At 49.9% G+C, this 14,616-nt stretch overlaps 1 protein-coding gene across 3 annotated transcripts in view; it reads right to left on the bottom strand.

The window, feature by feature from the left end:
- Positions 1–14,616, bottom strand: part of LOC109891643 (histone deacetylase 7) — an 88,463-nt gene that overhangs the window by 26,781 nt on the left and 47,066 nt on the right. For all 3 annotated transcript variants that reach the window (XM_031825647.1, XM_031825648.1, XM_031825649.1), the window contains 5 exons: positions 13,674–13,796; positions 12,036–12,142; positions 5,942–6,188; positions 4,776–4,969; positions 4,340–4,528 (listed from right to left, as the gene is read on the bottom strand). In XM_031825647.1, coding sequence (XP_031681507.1) covers positions 4,340–4,528; positions 4,776–4,969; positions 5,942–6,188; positions 12,036–12,142; positions 13,674–13,796 — 860 coding nt within the window. The remainder of the gene's footprint in view (positions 1–4,339; positions 4,529–4,775; positions 4,970–5,941; positions 6,189–12,035; positions 12,143–13,673; positions 13,797–14,616) is intronic.

The following is a 14,616-nucleotide window of genomic DNA, read 5'->3' as shown; positions in this document are numbered from 1 at the left end:
AGGGAGAGGAATGGAGGGAGAAAGGGAGAGGAATGGAGGGAGAAAGGGAGAGGATTGGAGGGAGAAAGGGAGAGGATTGGAGGGAGAAATGGAGAGGATTGGAGGGAGAAAGGGGGAGGAATGGAGGGAGAAGGGAGAGGATTGGAGGGAGAAAGGGGGAGGAATGGAGGGAGAAAGGGAGAGGAATGGAGGGAGAAAGGGAGAGGAATGGAGGGAGAAAGGGAGAGGATTGGAGGGAGAAAGGGAGAGGATTGGAGGGAGAAATGGAGAGGATTGGAGGGAGAAAGGGGGAGGAATGGAGGGAGAAAGGGAGAGGAATGGAGGGAGAAAGGGAGAGGAATGGAGGGAGAAAGGGAGAGGAATGGAGGGAGAAAGGGAGAGGAATGGAGGGAGAAAGGGAGAGGAATGGAGGGAGAAAGGGAGAGGAATGGAGGGAGAAAGGGAGAGGAATGGAGGGAAAGGGAGAGGATTGGAGGGAGAAAGGGAGAGGAATAGAGGGAGAGGTATGGAGGGAGAAAGGGAGAGGAATGGAGGGAGAAATGGAGAGGAATGGAGGGAGAAAGGGAGAGGAATGGAGGGAGAAGAATGGAGGGAGAAATGGAGAGGATTGGAGGGAGAAAGGGGGAGGAATGGAGGGAGAAAGGGAGAGGATTGGAGGGAGAAAGGGGGAGGAATGGAGGGAGAAAGGGAGAGGAATGGAGGGAGAAAGGGAGAGGAATGGAGGGAGAAAGGGAGAGGAATGGAGGGAGAAAGGGAGAGGAATGAGGGAGAAAGGGGAGAGGAATGGAGGGAGAAAGGGAGAGGAATGGAGGGAGAAAGGGAGAAGAATGGAGGGAGAAAGGTAGAGGAATGGAGGGAGAAAGGGAGAGGATTGGAGGGAGAAAGGAGAGGAATAGAGGGAGAAAGGGAGAGGAATGGAGGGAGAAAGGGAGAGGATTGGAGGGAGAAAGGGAGAGGATTGGAGGGAGAAAGGGAGAGGAATGGAGGGAGAAATGGAGAGGATTGGAGGGAGAAAGGGAGAGGAATAGAGGGAGAGGAATGGAGGGAGAAAGGGAGAGGAATGGAGGGAGAAAAGGGAGAGGAATGGAGGGAGAAGAATGGAGGGAGAAAGGGAGAGGGATGGAGGGAGAGGAATGGAGGGAGAAGCAGGGAGGAATGGAGGGAGAAGCAGGGAGGAATGGAGGGAGAAAGGGAGAGGGATGGAGGGAGAAAGGGAGAGGAATGGAGGGAGAAAGGGAGAGGAATGAAGGGAGAAAGGGGGAGAAAGGGGGAGGAATGGAGGGAGAAAGGGGGAGGAATGGAGGGAGAAAGGGAGAGGATTGGAGGGAGAAAGGTAGAGGAATGGAGGGAGAAAGGTAGAGGAATGGAGGGAGAAAGGTAGAGGATTGGAGGGAGAAAGGGAGAGGATTGGAGGGAGAAAGGGAGAGGAATGGAGGGAGAAAGGGAGAGGAATGGACGGAGAAAGGGAGAGGAATGGACGGAGAAAGGGAGAGGAATAGAGGGAGAGGCATGGAGGGAGAAAGGGAGAGGCATGGAGGGAGAAAGGGAGAGGCATGGAGGGAGAAAGGGAGAGGCATGGAGGGAGAAAGGGAGAGGCATGGAGGGAGAAGCTTGGAGGAACGGAGGGAAGAAGCTTGGAGGAACGGAGGGAGAAAGGGAGAGGAACGGAGGGAGAGAAAGGGAGAGGAACGGAGGGAGAAAGGGAGAGGAATGGAGGGAGAAGCAGGGAGAGGAATGGAGGGAGAAGCAGGGAGAGGAATGGAGGGAGAAGCAGGGAGAGGAATGGAGGGAGAAGCAGGGAGAGGAATGGAGGGAGAAGCAGGGAGAGGAATGGAGGGAGAAGCAGGGAGAGGAATGGAGGGAGAAGCAGGGAGGAATGGAGGGAGAAAGGGAGAGGAATGGAGGGAGAAAGGGAGAGGAATGGAGGGGAGAAGCAGGGAGAGGAATGGAGGGAGAAAGGGAGAGGAATGGAGGGAGAAAGGGAGAGGAATGGAGGGTAGAAGCAGGGAGAGGAATGGAGGGAGAAGCAGGGAGAGGAATGGAGGGAGAGGCAGGGAGGAATGGAGGGAGAAATGGAGAGGATTGGAGGGAGAAAGGGGGAGGAATGGAGGGAGAAGGGAGAGGAATGGAGGGAGAAGGGAGAGGAATGGAGGGAGAAGCAGGGAGAGGAATGGAGGGAGAAGCAGGGAGAGGAATGGAGGGAGAAGCAGGGAGGAATGGAGGGAGAAAGGGAGAGGAATGGAGGGAGAAAGGGAGAGGATTGGAGGGAGAAAGGGAGAGGATTGGAGGGAGAAAGGGAGAGGAATGGAGGGAGAAATGGAGAGGATTGGAGGGAGAAAGGGGGGAGGAATGGAGGGAGAGGGAGAGGAATGGAGGGAGAAAGGGAGAGGAATGGAGGGAGAAAGGGAGAGGAATGGAGGGAGAAAGGGAGGGAATGGAGGGAGAAAGGGAGAGGAATGGAGGGAGAAAGGGAGAGGAATGGAGGGAGAAAGGGAGAGGAATGGAGGGAGAAAGGGAGAGGAATGGAGGGAGAAAGGGAGAGGATTGGAGGGAGAAAGGGAGAGGATTGAGGGAGAAAGGGAGAGAATGGAGGGAGAAAGGGAGAGGAATGGAGGGGAGAAAGGGGAGAGGGAATGGAGGAGAAAGGGAGAGGAATGGAGGGAGAAAGGGAGAGGAATGGAGGGAGAAAGGGAGAGGAATGGAGGGAGAAAGGGAGAGGATTGAGGGAGAAAGGGAGAGGAATGGAGGGAGAAAGGGAGAGGAATGGAGGGAGAAAGGGAGAGGAATAGAGGGGAAGAATGGAGGGAGAAATGGAGAGGATTGGAGGGAGAAAGGGGGAGGAATGGAGGGAGAAAGGGAGAGGATTGGAGGGAGAAAGGGGGAGGAATGGAGGGAGAAAGGGAGAGGAATGGAGGGAGAAAGGGAGAGAATGGAGGGAGAAAGGGAGAGGAATGAGGGAGAAGGGAGAGGAATGGAGGGAGAAAGGGAGAGGAATGGAGGGAGAAAGGGAGAGGAATGGAGGGAGAAAGGGAGAGGAATGGAGGGAGAAAGGTAGAGGAATGGAGGGAGAAAGGGAGAGGATTGGAGGGAGAAAGGGAGAGGAATAGAGGGAGAAGAATGGAGGGAGAAAGGGAGAGGGATGGAGGGAGAGGAATGGAGGGAGAAGCAGGGAGGAATGGAGGGAGAAAGGGAGAGGGATGGAGGGAGAAAGGGAGAGGAATGGAGGGAGAAAGGGAGAGGAATGGAGGGAGAAAGGGGGAGGAATGGAGGGAGAAGGGGGAGGAATGGAGGGAGAAAGGGGGAGGAATGGAGGGAGAAAGGGGGAGGAATGGAGGGAGAAAGGGAGAGGATTGGAGGGAGAAAGGTAGAGGAATGGAGGGAGAAAGGTAGAGGAATGGAGGGAGAAAGGTAGAGGATTGGAGGGAGAAAGGGAGAGGATGGAGGGAGAAAGGGGAGAGGCATGGAGGGAGAAGCAGGGAGGAATGGAGGGAGAAGCTTGGAGGAATGGAGGGAGAAAGGGAGAGGAACGGAGGGAAGAAGGGAGAGGAACGGAGGGAGAAAGGGGAGAGGAACGGAGGGAGAAAGGGAGAGGAACGGAGGGAGAAAGGGAGATGAATAGAGGGAGAAAGGGAGATGAATAGAGGGAGAAAGGGAGATGAATAGAGGGAGAAAGGGAGATGAATAGAGGGAGAAAGGGAGATGAATAGAGGGAGAAAGGGAGATGAATAGAGGGAGAAAGGGAGAGGAACGGAGGGAGAAAGGGGGGGACGGAGGGAGAAAGGGAGAGGAATGGGAGAACACAGAGAGAGAGAGAGAGAGAGAGAGAGAGAGAGAGAGAGAGAGAGAGAGAGAGAGAGAGAGAGAAGAAAAGATGAGTTATTATTTTGTTTGTTTATTTGTTTACCCATTACTTTAGCAATGACATAAAACAGGCAACTAAGAGCTGAGCTATTGAGCTGTGATTCTATGGTGCCCTCTATTGGTGAGCCAAACAGTTGGTCTGATCTGAAGCTGTAGTTGGGAGAGGGACTAATTGAATAATTTTCTGTATGACCTAGGTAGCGCTTCAGGTGTGTTGTAAGTGTGTGTGCGTCCGCATGCATGCATATCAGAGGAGGCTGGTGGGTGGAGCTATGAGAGGATGGGCTCAATGTAATGGCGGAATGGACTAAATGGAACATAGTCAAACGTGGTTTCCATTTCTTTGATACCGTTCAATTAATTCCATTACAGCCATTACAACGAGCCTGTCCTCCTATAGCTCCTCTGATGCATGTGTGTGTGTGTGTGTGTGTGTGCGTGCGTGTATGCATGTGTGCATACATGTGAGATCGTGTACCTGATTCACCAGAGGTGTGTATTTCCTGATATGTTCCCCATGGCTGTCTCGTGAGGATGTATACTCTGTGTCCCACATTGACTCAGAGCTGCTGGTTCCACTCTGTCTACTTCTCTGGTATCCATCCTCCTCCCCTAACCTGATCTCCGCTGGGTCCATGTCCACCGAGGAGATCTGTGTGAGACGAGGCTTCTCACAGGATCAAAGGTCATCATGCGTTAGTCTTCACTCTTCTTCTTCTTCATGTCTCACTAGTACTATTATGCAGTATGTAGATATATGTATTGTACTGTATGTGTGTGTGTGTGTGTCTGTGTGTGTGTGATGCTTGAAAATTCCCAAGGTATGTGTGTGTGTGTGTGCGTGCGTGCACATGAGCATGTTGCTCGACAATTCCCAAGCTGTGTGAGTGTGTCCAATCTGTGCTCCTTCTCACCTGGTCCAGGTGTGTGTTTTGTTTGAGTCTCTCCAGCAGCAGATTGTGGTTCTGCTGCAGTAGCTGGTGCTGCTGGTGAGAGGGCAGTGGGGGCTCAGACCGGGTCCGACCCAGGGGCCTGTGGGGACCCAAGGTGGCCAGGCCTTCCAGTCTGGAGGAGGGGTACTGGATAAGGCCTGGGTTCAGACCTCGCACTGGAGGAAGAGAGAGGTGGGGAGAAAGAAAGTGAAGGGGAAGAGAGAGGGATAGAGGGAGGGAGAGAGAGCGAAAGAGAGTAAGAGGGAGGGAGAGAGAAAGGGGGAGAGAGAGAGAGAGAGGGGAGAGAGAGCAAGAGAGAAGGGGAGAGAGGGGGGAGAGAGAGAGAGAGAGAGAGAGACACATCAGGATCATCATGTTTGACAAGAAAATTAAGAAAATTACTAGAGAGGAAGCAGACTGTTGTGGGAATGTTATTTATTTATCTAGGCAAGTCAGTTAAGAACAAATTATTATTTAAAATGACAGCCGCTCGGGGAACAGTGGGTCAACTGCCTTGTACACCCGCATTGCTTGCTGTTTGGGTATTTATGCTGGGTTTCTGTACAGCACTTTGTGACATCAGCTGATGTAAGAAGGGCTTTATAAACACATTTGATTGATTAATTGTTCAGGGGCAGAATTACATATTTTTACATTGTCAGCTTGGGGATTCAATCCAGCAACCGCTCGGTTACTGGCCCAACGCTCTAACTACTAGGGTTGATGAGTCTGGGTAACCAGGAAATAGATCAGTTTGATGAGTCTGGGTAACCATGAAATAGATCAGTTTGATGAGTGGATGAAGTAAGTGGCATTCAGTCAAATGGTCAATAGAGGGCGGTGTCGCTCTGTGTGTGTTTGACTAGCTGTGTATGCAGCTGTCCTGAGGGCTCCAGGATGACTACAGGTGTGTGTGTGTGTGTGTGTGTATATCTGTGTGTGTCTCACCAGTGACTAGCTGTGTATGCAGCAGTCCTGAGGGCTCCAGGATGACTACAGGTGTGTGTGTGTGTGTGTGTGTGTGTGTGTGTGTGTATGTATATCTGTGTGTGTCTCACCAGTGACTAGCTGTGTATGCAGCAGTCCTGAGGGCTCCAGGATGACTACAGGTGTGTGTGTGTATGTATGTATATCTGTGTGTGTCTCACCAGTGACTAGCTGTGTATGCAGCAGTCCTGAGGGCTCCAGGATGAACATGGGCTGGAGGTGATGGTGGGCAGCACTGTGTCTCTCCATGGGCAGGTAGACCTGGGGCAGTACCCTGGCCACCCTCTGATAACTACCCGTTTCCCAATCACCATGGCCAGGAAGCCCAGTGCTGATGCTCGGCAGGGCGGTGGAGCAGGGCACCATGAAGTGGGCCAGCGTACCATCCTGGAGTAGCAACCTCTGAGCCTGAAGGAAGGAGGAAGGTCCGGAAAACACAAAACATTCAAACATAACTGCTAAACACACTAAATCAATTGAGTAGTGTTAACTCAAAAAACAATAGTAATTTAAACTTGATTCAATTCCAGTAGGTAGTGTGCACTCAATTACTAACTGCCGGGTTATCAAAGTTCAGTCCTCAAGGTTTCAATGTCTGTTAGAATAGATTGACTGTTTCATTCCTTTAGTATAAGTGTAAGAGCAGAAAAAAGCATCAGTTTGCTGAAATCTGAGTGGTGAAAAATATTGGAAACAGTATGGCCCAGCGTCGTCAGGGTTAGGGGAGGGTTTGGCCCAGCGTCGTCAGGGTTAGGGGAGGGTTTGGCCCAGCGTCGTCCTGGTTAGGGGAGGGTTTGGCCGGCCAGGATGTCCTTGTCACATCGCGCTCTTGCAACTCCTTGTGGCGGCACGCTGACTTCGGGCGCCAGCTGTACGGTGTTTCCTCTAACACATTGGTGCAGACGGTTTCCGGGTTAAGCGAGCAGTGTGTCAAGAAGCAGTGCGGCTTGGCGGGGTCGTGTTTCAGAGGAAGCATGGCTCCCGACCTTCGCCTGTCCCGAGTCCGTACGGAAGCTGCAGCGATGGGACGAGACCAGGGCAAAGGCCGGCCCGGGGGCTGATTCAGTACGGCCCGGGGGCTGTGTGCGGCCCGCGACCTGATTCAGTACGGCCCGGGGGCTGATTCAGTACGGCCCGGGGGCTGTGTGAGGCCCGCGACCTGATTCAGTACGGCCCGGGGGCTGTGTGAGGCCCGCGACCTGATTCAGTACGGCCCGGGGGCTGTGTGCAGCCCTCGACCTGATTCAGTACGGCCCGCGGAATCATGCTCAGATGACATATAGAATTTGAGATACACACGTCACAGTTACAAATAGTAGCTAGCTAGAAATTGCACAAAAAAACGTTTTTCAAAGATTTCTAAGAAAAGGAAAACAGACAATGAATGTAGGGTGTTCCAACAAGAGTGGACATCAACATATATCTTTATTGAGGTATCAGGGAAAGCTGTGTGCTTTGTGTGCAAAGAGAGCATCGCTGCCGTGAAAGACTACAACTTGTCCCGACACTTCCAGACGAAGCAGGCAGAGAAACATAGGAATATGTCTTCTGAGCGGTGGGCATCTAAAGAGTGGCTTTCTCAGTTGCAAAAGCAGCAAGGACATTTCACAAAACTGCATTCAGCAGATGGAATTGCGAGAGCTAGCTATGTACTGTCCCACAAAATTACTAAATATAGCAAACCATTCGCTGAGGGCGAATTCATTAAAGCGTGTTTAACTGACTCTGCAGCAATACTTTGCCCTGAGAAGGAAGAGCTGTTTGAAAATGTTTCCCTGTCTAGATGAACAGCGACACGGCGTGTTGAGGACATCGCAGAGAATATGGAACAACAGTTGAAAGACAAGGTACAGGATTTCACCTATTTCTCCTTGGCCCTGGATGAGAGCAGTGATGCACGTGACACGGCACAGCTGTTGACATTCTTACGAGGTCATAACCCCAGACTGTGACATTACAGAGGAGCTTCAGTGCAGTCAATGAAGAGCACAACCACAGGGAAAGATTTATTGAAGGAGGTTAATAAGTGTGTGGCAAAACTGAGTTTTAAAAATATATCCAGTGTGACCACTGATGGGTGCCCAAACTTGATAGGAAAAAACATTGGCTTTTTGAAAAGGATGCAAGATCAAATAGCTGAGCTGAACCCAGATCAGAAAATGTATTTCCTGCATTGCATTTTTCATCAGGTGGTGCTCTCAAACGTGTTCTGAAAATGAGCCTGTTGTGGATACAGTCACTAAAGTGGTAAACTTCATAAGAGCAAAATCTTTAAACCACAGGCAGTTTGTCTGACTGTTGGAAGAGAGAGTCGGGTCATGCAGATCTCCCCACCACACAAATGTGAGATGGCTGTGTTTCGGGAAGGAGCTTAAAAGGGTCTGGGACCTGAAGTCGGAGATTGATGAGTTTTTGCAAATGAAAGAAAAATATGTTGATTTCCCTCAACTGCAAGATAAAGAATGGTTGGCTGGCTGATTTTGCCTTCACCGTGGACATCATGGCCCTCATGAATGAACTGAATTCCAAACTACAAGGGAAGGGCCTTTTTGCACATCAGATGTACAGCCTTGTCAAAGCCTTCAAGGGAAAATGACTTCTCCTGACCCGCCAAGTACAAGCCAACAATCTCACGCACCTTCCGATACTACTAGTCTGTTCCCTATCAGATGACGAGCGGGAGAAGTATACATCTCTGCTGTGTGTTTTTAACAGTGTTTTCTGTTCCCTATCAGATGACGAGCGGGAGAAGTATACATCTCTGCTGTGTGCTTTTAACAGTGTTTTCTGTTCCCTATCAGATGATGAGCGGGAGAAGTATACATCTCTGCTGTGTGTTTTTAACAGTGTTTTCTGTTCCCTATCAGATGACGAGCGGGAGAAGTATACATCTCTGCTGTGTGCTTTTAACAGTGTTTTCTCGTAGTTTTGAGGAAAATGACATGGTGTTGGGTTTTCTCTCCTTTCACCTTCAATGTGGATAAGTCTCCCACTGACCTGCAGTGATTGGAGAACTATTCCAAACAATGTCACTGACGAGGTTCTATGCATCTCAGCATGAACAAAACTTTCCAAAGATTAGGAGTCATGCTCAGAAGATGTTTGTACTGTTTGGGTCAACCTATGTATGTGAACAGACATTTTCAGTGATGAAATATAAGTTAAGGCACAGCTCATCTCTTACTGACTCTCACCTCTCAGCAATCCAGCGCATAGTGACGTCAGAAACTATACCTGACTTCACTGCTCTAGTCAGTGCCCATCAGAGACTTCACTCCTCACACTGATTGAGTAGTTTAAATGTAATGTTGAGCTCTCTCTCTTTCTTGTGTTTTTGTGCCTACCCGTTAACAAGAGTTCTGTCCGTGGTGCTGAATGCACAGTGTACTTTCCCTACGTGTAGTTTATTGCATGTTTAATAATGAAAATACTACAAAAAGGAGAACATGGATGTGGTTTATTTCTGTTGATGTTAAAAAGTCAAATAAGTAGCATATCTGGACGTGATTTACAGTAGATATCAACACAGTCATACACATGATGTATAATCCTGTAATATGATTCTGGCCCACAATGGAAAAAATATATTCTAATGTGGCCCTCCATGGAAAATACTTCCAGGGGGATGCAGGAAAACTCTACCTGCCCCAATGCATAGTGCCAACTGTAAAGTTTGGTGGAGGAGGAATAATGGTCTGGGGCTGTTTTTCATGGTTCGGGCTACGCCCCTTAGCTCAAATGAAGGGAAATCTTAATGCTACAGCATGCAATGACATTGTGGATGATTCTGTGCTTCCAAATTTGTGGCAACAGTTTGGGGAAGGCCCTTTCCTGTTTCAGCATGACAATGCCCCCTTGCACAAAGCGAGGTCCATACAGAAATGGTTTGTTGAGATCGGTGTGGAAGAACTTGACTGGCCTGCACAAAGCCCTGACCTCAACCCCATCGATTACCTTCGGGATGAATTGGAACGCCGACTGCGAGCCAGGCCTTATCGCCTTAAATCAAGGGCCAACCTCACTAATACTCGTGGCAGAACGGAAGCAAGTCCCTGCAGCAATGTTCCAACATCTAGTGGAAAGCTTTCCCAGAAGAGTGGAGGCTGTTGTAGCAGCAGAGTAATGTGCAAAGAAATTAACTGTGTGTCCTGAATACAAAGCATTATGTTGGGGCAAATCCAACACAACACATCACTGAGTACCAGTCTTCATATTTTCAAGCATGGTGGTGGCTGCATCATATTATGGGTACTGTATGCTTGCAATCGTTCAGGACTTAGGAGTTTTTAAGATTAAAAAGAAAAGGAATATAGCTAAACACAGGTAAAGTCCTACAGGAAAACCTGGTTCAGTCTGCTGACATTGGAAGACAAATCCACCTTTCAACAGGACAACAACCTAAAACATTAGGCCAAGTATACACTGGATTTTCTTACCAAGAAGACATTGAATGATGCCTAGTTATAGTTTTGACTTAAATCAGCTTTAAAATCTATGGCAAGACTTGAAAATGGTTGTCAAGCAAGAATTAAAGACCAACTTGACAGAGATTGAGAATAAATAAATAAAAATTGTACAATCCAGGTTTGCAAATCTCAGACTTACCCAGAAGAGAGAGAGGGGGTGGGAGGTGTATAGTGTGGTGGGAGGAGAGAGGGGGTGGGAGGTGTATAGTGTGGTGGGAGGAGAGAGGAGAGAGGGGGTGGGAGGTGTATAGTGTGGTGGGAGGAGAGAGGGAGGAGTATAGTGTGGTGGGAGGAGAGAGGAGTATAGTGTGGTGGGAGGAGAGAAGGGGGTGGGAGGAGTATAGTGTGGTGGGAGGAGAGAGGAGTATAGTGTGGTGGGAGGAGAGAGGAGTATAGTGTGGTGGGGAGGAGAGAAGGGGGTGGGAGGAGTATAGTGTGGTGGGAGGAGAGAAGGGGGTGGGAGGAGTATAGTGTGGTGGGAGGAGAGAAGGTGTTGGGAGGAGAGAAGGTGGGGGGAGGAGAGAGGGGTGGGAGGAGTATAGTGTGGTGGGAGGAGAGAGGGGGTGGGAGGAGTATAGAGTGGTGGGAGGAGAATAGTGTGGTGGGAGGGGAAAAGCGTGGTGGGAGGAGTATAGTGTGGTGGGAGGAGAGAGGGGGTGGGAGGTGTATAGTGTGGTGGGAGGAGAGAGGGGGGTGGGAGGAGAGAGGGGGTGGGAGGTGTATAGTGTGGTGGGAGGAGAGAGGGGGGTGGTAGGAGAGAGGGGGTGGGAGGAGGAGAGAGGGGGTGGGAGGAGTATAGTGTGGTGGGAGGAGAGAGGGGGTGGTAGGAGAGAGGGGGTGGGAGAAGGAGAGAGGGGGTGGGAGGTTATAGTGTGGTGGAGGGAGAGAGGGTGGTAGGAGAGAGGGGGTGGGAGGAGGAGAGAGGGGTGGGAGGTATATAGTGTGGTGGGAGGAGAGAGGGGGTGGTAGGAGAGAGGGGGTGGAGGAGGAGAGGGGTGGGAAGTGTATAGTGTGGTGGGAGGAGAGAGGGGGTGGTAGGAGAGAGGGGTGGAGGAGGAGAGAGGGGTGGGAGGAGTATAGTGTGGTGGGAGGAGAGAGGGGTGGTAGGAGAGAGGGGTGGGAGGAGGAGAGAGGGGGTGGGAGGTGTATAGTGTGGTGGGAGGAGAGAGGGGTGGGAGGAGAGAGGGGGTGGAGGAGTATAGTGTGGTGGGAGGAGAAGGGGTTGGAGGAGTATAGTGTGGTGGGAGGAGAGAGGGGGGTGGTAGGAGTTATAGTGTGTGGGGAGGAGAGAGGGGGTGGTAGGAGAGAAGGGGTGGGAGGAGGAGAGAGGGGGTGGGAGGAGTATAGTGTGGTGGGAGGAGAGAGGGGGTGGGAGGAGAGAGGGGGTGGGAGGTGTATAGTGTGGTGGGAGGAGAGAGGGGGTGGGAGGAGAGAGGGAGTGGGAGGTGTATAGTGTGGTGGGAGGAGAGAGGGGGTGGGAGGAGTATAGTGTGGGGGGAGGAGAGAGGGGGTGGGAGGAGTATAGTGTGGTGGGAGGAGAGAGGGGGTGGGAGGAGAGAGGGGGTGGGAGAAGGAGAGAGGGGGTGGGAGGAGAGAGGGGTGGGAGGTGTATAGTGTGGTGGGAGGAGAGAGGGGGTGGGAGGAGAGAGTGGGTGGGAGGTGTATAGTGTGGTGGGAGAAGAGAGAGGGGTGGGAGGAGAGAGTGGGGTGGGAGGAGAGGTGAGTGGGAGGAGTGAGGGTGGGAGGAGCGAGAGGGTGGGAGGAGAGAGGGGGATTGAGAGGGGCTCACCACGTGGGTTAGTCCGGTAGTAAGTGGGCTGTCCGAGAGAAGGCTGTCATTGGGCGAGCTGCACCCAGACACTGGAGTGCTACATGTACTGCTGCTGGGGGAGGAGTCTGCAGGACGGAAGAGAGGGACAGCCAATCAGGATAATACATTGAACTGTGTATGTACCTGAACTTGGCCATTTTTTAAATTTATTTTTAATTTAACCTTTATTTAACCAGGTAGGCAAGTTGAGAACAAGTTCTCATTTACAATTGCGACCTGGCCAAGATAAAGCAAAGCAGTTCGACACATACAATAACACAGAGTTACACATGGAGTAAAACAAACATACAGTCAATAATACAGTAGAATAATAAGTCTATATACAATGTGAGCAAATGAGGTGAGATAAGGGAGGTAAAGGCAAAAAAAAGGCCATGGTGGCAAAGTAAAAACAATATAGCAAGTAAAACACTGGAATGGTAGATTTGCAGTGGAAGAATGTGCAAAGTAGAGATAGAAATAAAGGGGTGCAAAATAAATAAATAAGTGTTTCCAGTTTCAGAGATTTTTGTAGTTCGTTCCAGTCATTGGCAGCAGAGAACTGGAAGGAGAGGCGGCCAAAGGAAGAATTGGTTTTGGGGGTGACCAGAGAGATATACCTGCTGGAGCGCATGCTACAGGTGGGTGATGCTATGGTGAGAGATAAGGGGGGACATTACCTAGCAGGGTCTTGTAGATGACCTGGAGCCAGTGGGTTTGGCGACGAGTATGAAGCGAGGGCCAGCCAACGAGAGCGTACAGGTCGCAGTGGTGGGTAGTATATGGGGCTTTGGTGACAAAACGGATGGCACTGTGATAGACTGCATCCAATTTATTGAGTAGGGTATTGGAGGCTATTTTATAAATGACATCGCCGAAGTCGAAGATTGGTAGGATGGTCAGTTTTACAAGGGTATGTTTGGCAACATGAGTGAAGGATACTCTGTTGCGAAATAGGAAGCCAATTCTAGATTTAACTTTGGATTGGAGATGTTTGATGTGAGTCTGGAAGGAGAGTTTACAGTCTAACCAGACACCTAGGTATTTGTAGTTGTCCACATATTCTAAGTCGGAACCGTCCAGAGTAGTGATGATGGACGAGTGGGCAGTTGCAGGCAGGGATCGGTTGAAGAGCATGCATTTAGTTTTACTTGTATTTAAGAGCAATTGGAGGCCATGGAAGGAGAGTTGTATGGCATTGAAGCTCGTCTGGAGGGTTGTTAACACAGTGTCCAAAGAAGGGCCAGAAGTATACAGAATGGTGTCGTCTGCGTAGAGGTGGATCAGAGATTCACCAGCAGCAAGAGCGACATCATTGACGTATACAGAGAAGAGAGTTGGTCCAAGAATTGAACCCCGTGGCACCCCAATAGAGACTGCCAGAGGCCCGGACAATAGGCCCTCGGATTTGACACACTGAACTCTATCAATAAGAAACGCGTGTTACTTTTTCCGCTGTGCTCATTAATGAATACAACCCAGGTGCTAGTGCTAATGTTAGTGCTAGGCTGGGGCAAAACTGCTGGGGCCGTACAGCATCAGGAAGGAGGAACACTAAGAGAAAATAAAATGAGAGGCTTTTTTTGATAGACAGTGGACACAACAAGGCAGAAGTACCCAGAGTATCCGGCATTCTGGGCTTGATTGTGGGCGGGGTGCTGGTCTTGCGTTGGAGAGGGTTCTGCCTGGAGTTGATGTGCTTCTTCAGTTTACTTCTCACCTTCAGGAGGGGATCAGAAGCTGAACACACACAAACACACACGCGAGCACACACATACCACACACACACGCGAGCACACACATACCACACACAAGCACGTACACACAACATACAAATGGATGTTAATAGTTTGGCCAATTCAGGACATTTCTCTAACACATCCTTAGACAGTACACAACAAAACAGTCAGCTGAATGCATAAAAGCTGAGCACAATCAATTTAGGCAAATCAAAATGGCTACAGATCCATAATGTTCTATCTTATCATAAATCCTCTACAGTAAATAACAAAACCCCATCAAAGCTCTTCAACAGCACAGCAGAACAAAACACTAAAGTTTCATGTTTATTTTGGCAACTAGCACAATAGGCTTAACTACATGATCAATCAGTGAGCGGCTTGGCCCAGACAAAAGACGCAGATGACTGAGGGGTGTGTAGCTGCGAAATAGCCAACGCTGCTAGAGTAATACAGGTAAATAATGGCATTGTAATTGAACTTCAGGTGAACTTCAGGTGACATAGTGTACAGTTAGCAGGAACCACTCCTTACTCAGGTCCTCACAGGTCCTCACTCACAGGTCCTCACTCATAGAAATGGAAAGAGGGAATGCCTACTATCTTTGCAACTGATCACGTCTAATCAAATCAAATTGTATTATAGTCACATGCTTTATAAACAACAGGTGTAGACTAACAGTGAAATGCTTACTTACAGGCCCAGAAAAATAGAAAATAGCTACCTCTGTACCAGAGCTGTTGCCATAAAATGTAATGTTAATTTCTGTTCCCCAATGTCGTTTTAGACAATTTGACAGTACGTTCGACCAGCCTCACAAC

Source organism: Oncorhynchus kisutch, linkage group LG5 (genome assembly GCF_002021735.2).
Source record: "Oncorhynchus kisutch isolate 150728-3 linkage group LG5, Okis_V2, whole genome shotgun sequence".
Taxonomy (NCBI): domain Eukaryota; kingdom Metazoa; phylum Chordata; class Actinopteri; order Salmoniformes; family Salmonidae; genus Oncorhynchus; species Oncorhynchus kisutch.
Note: the sequence above shows the minus strand (reverse complement) of the source record. Positions and strands in the feature narration are given on the sequence as shown.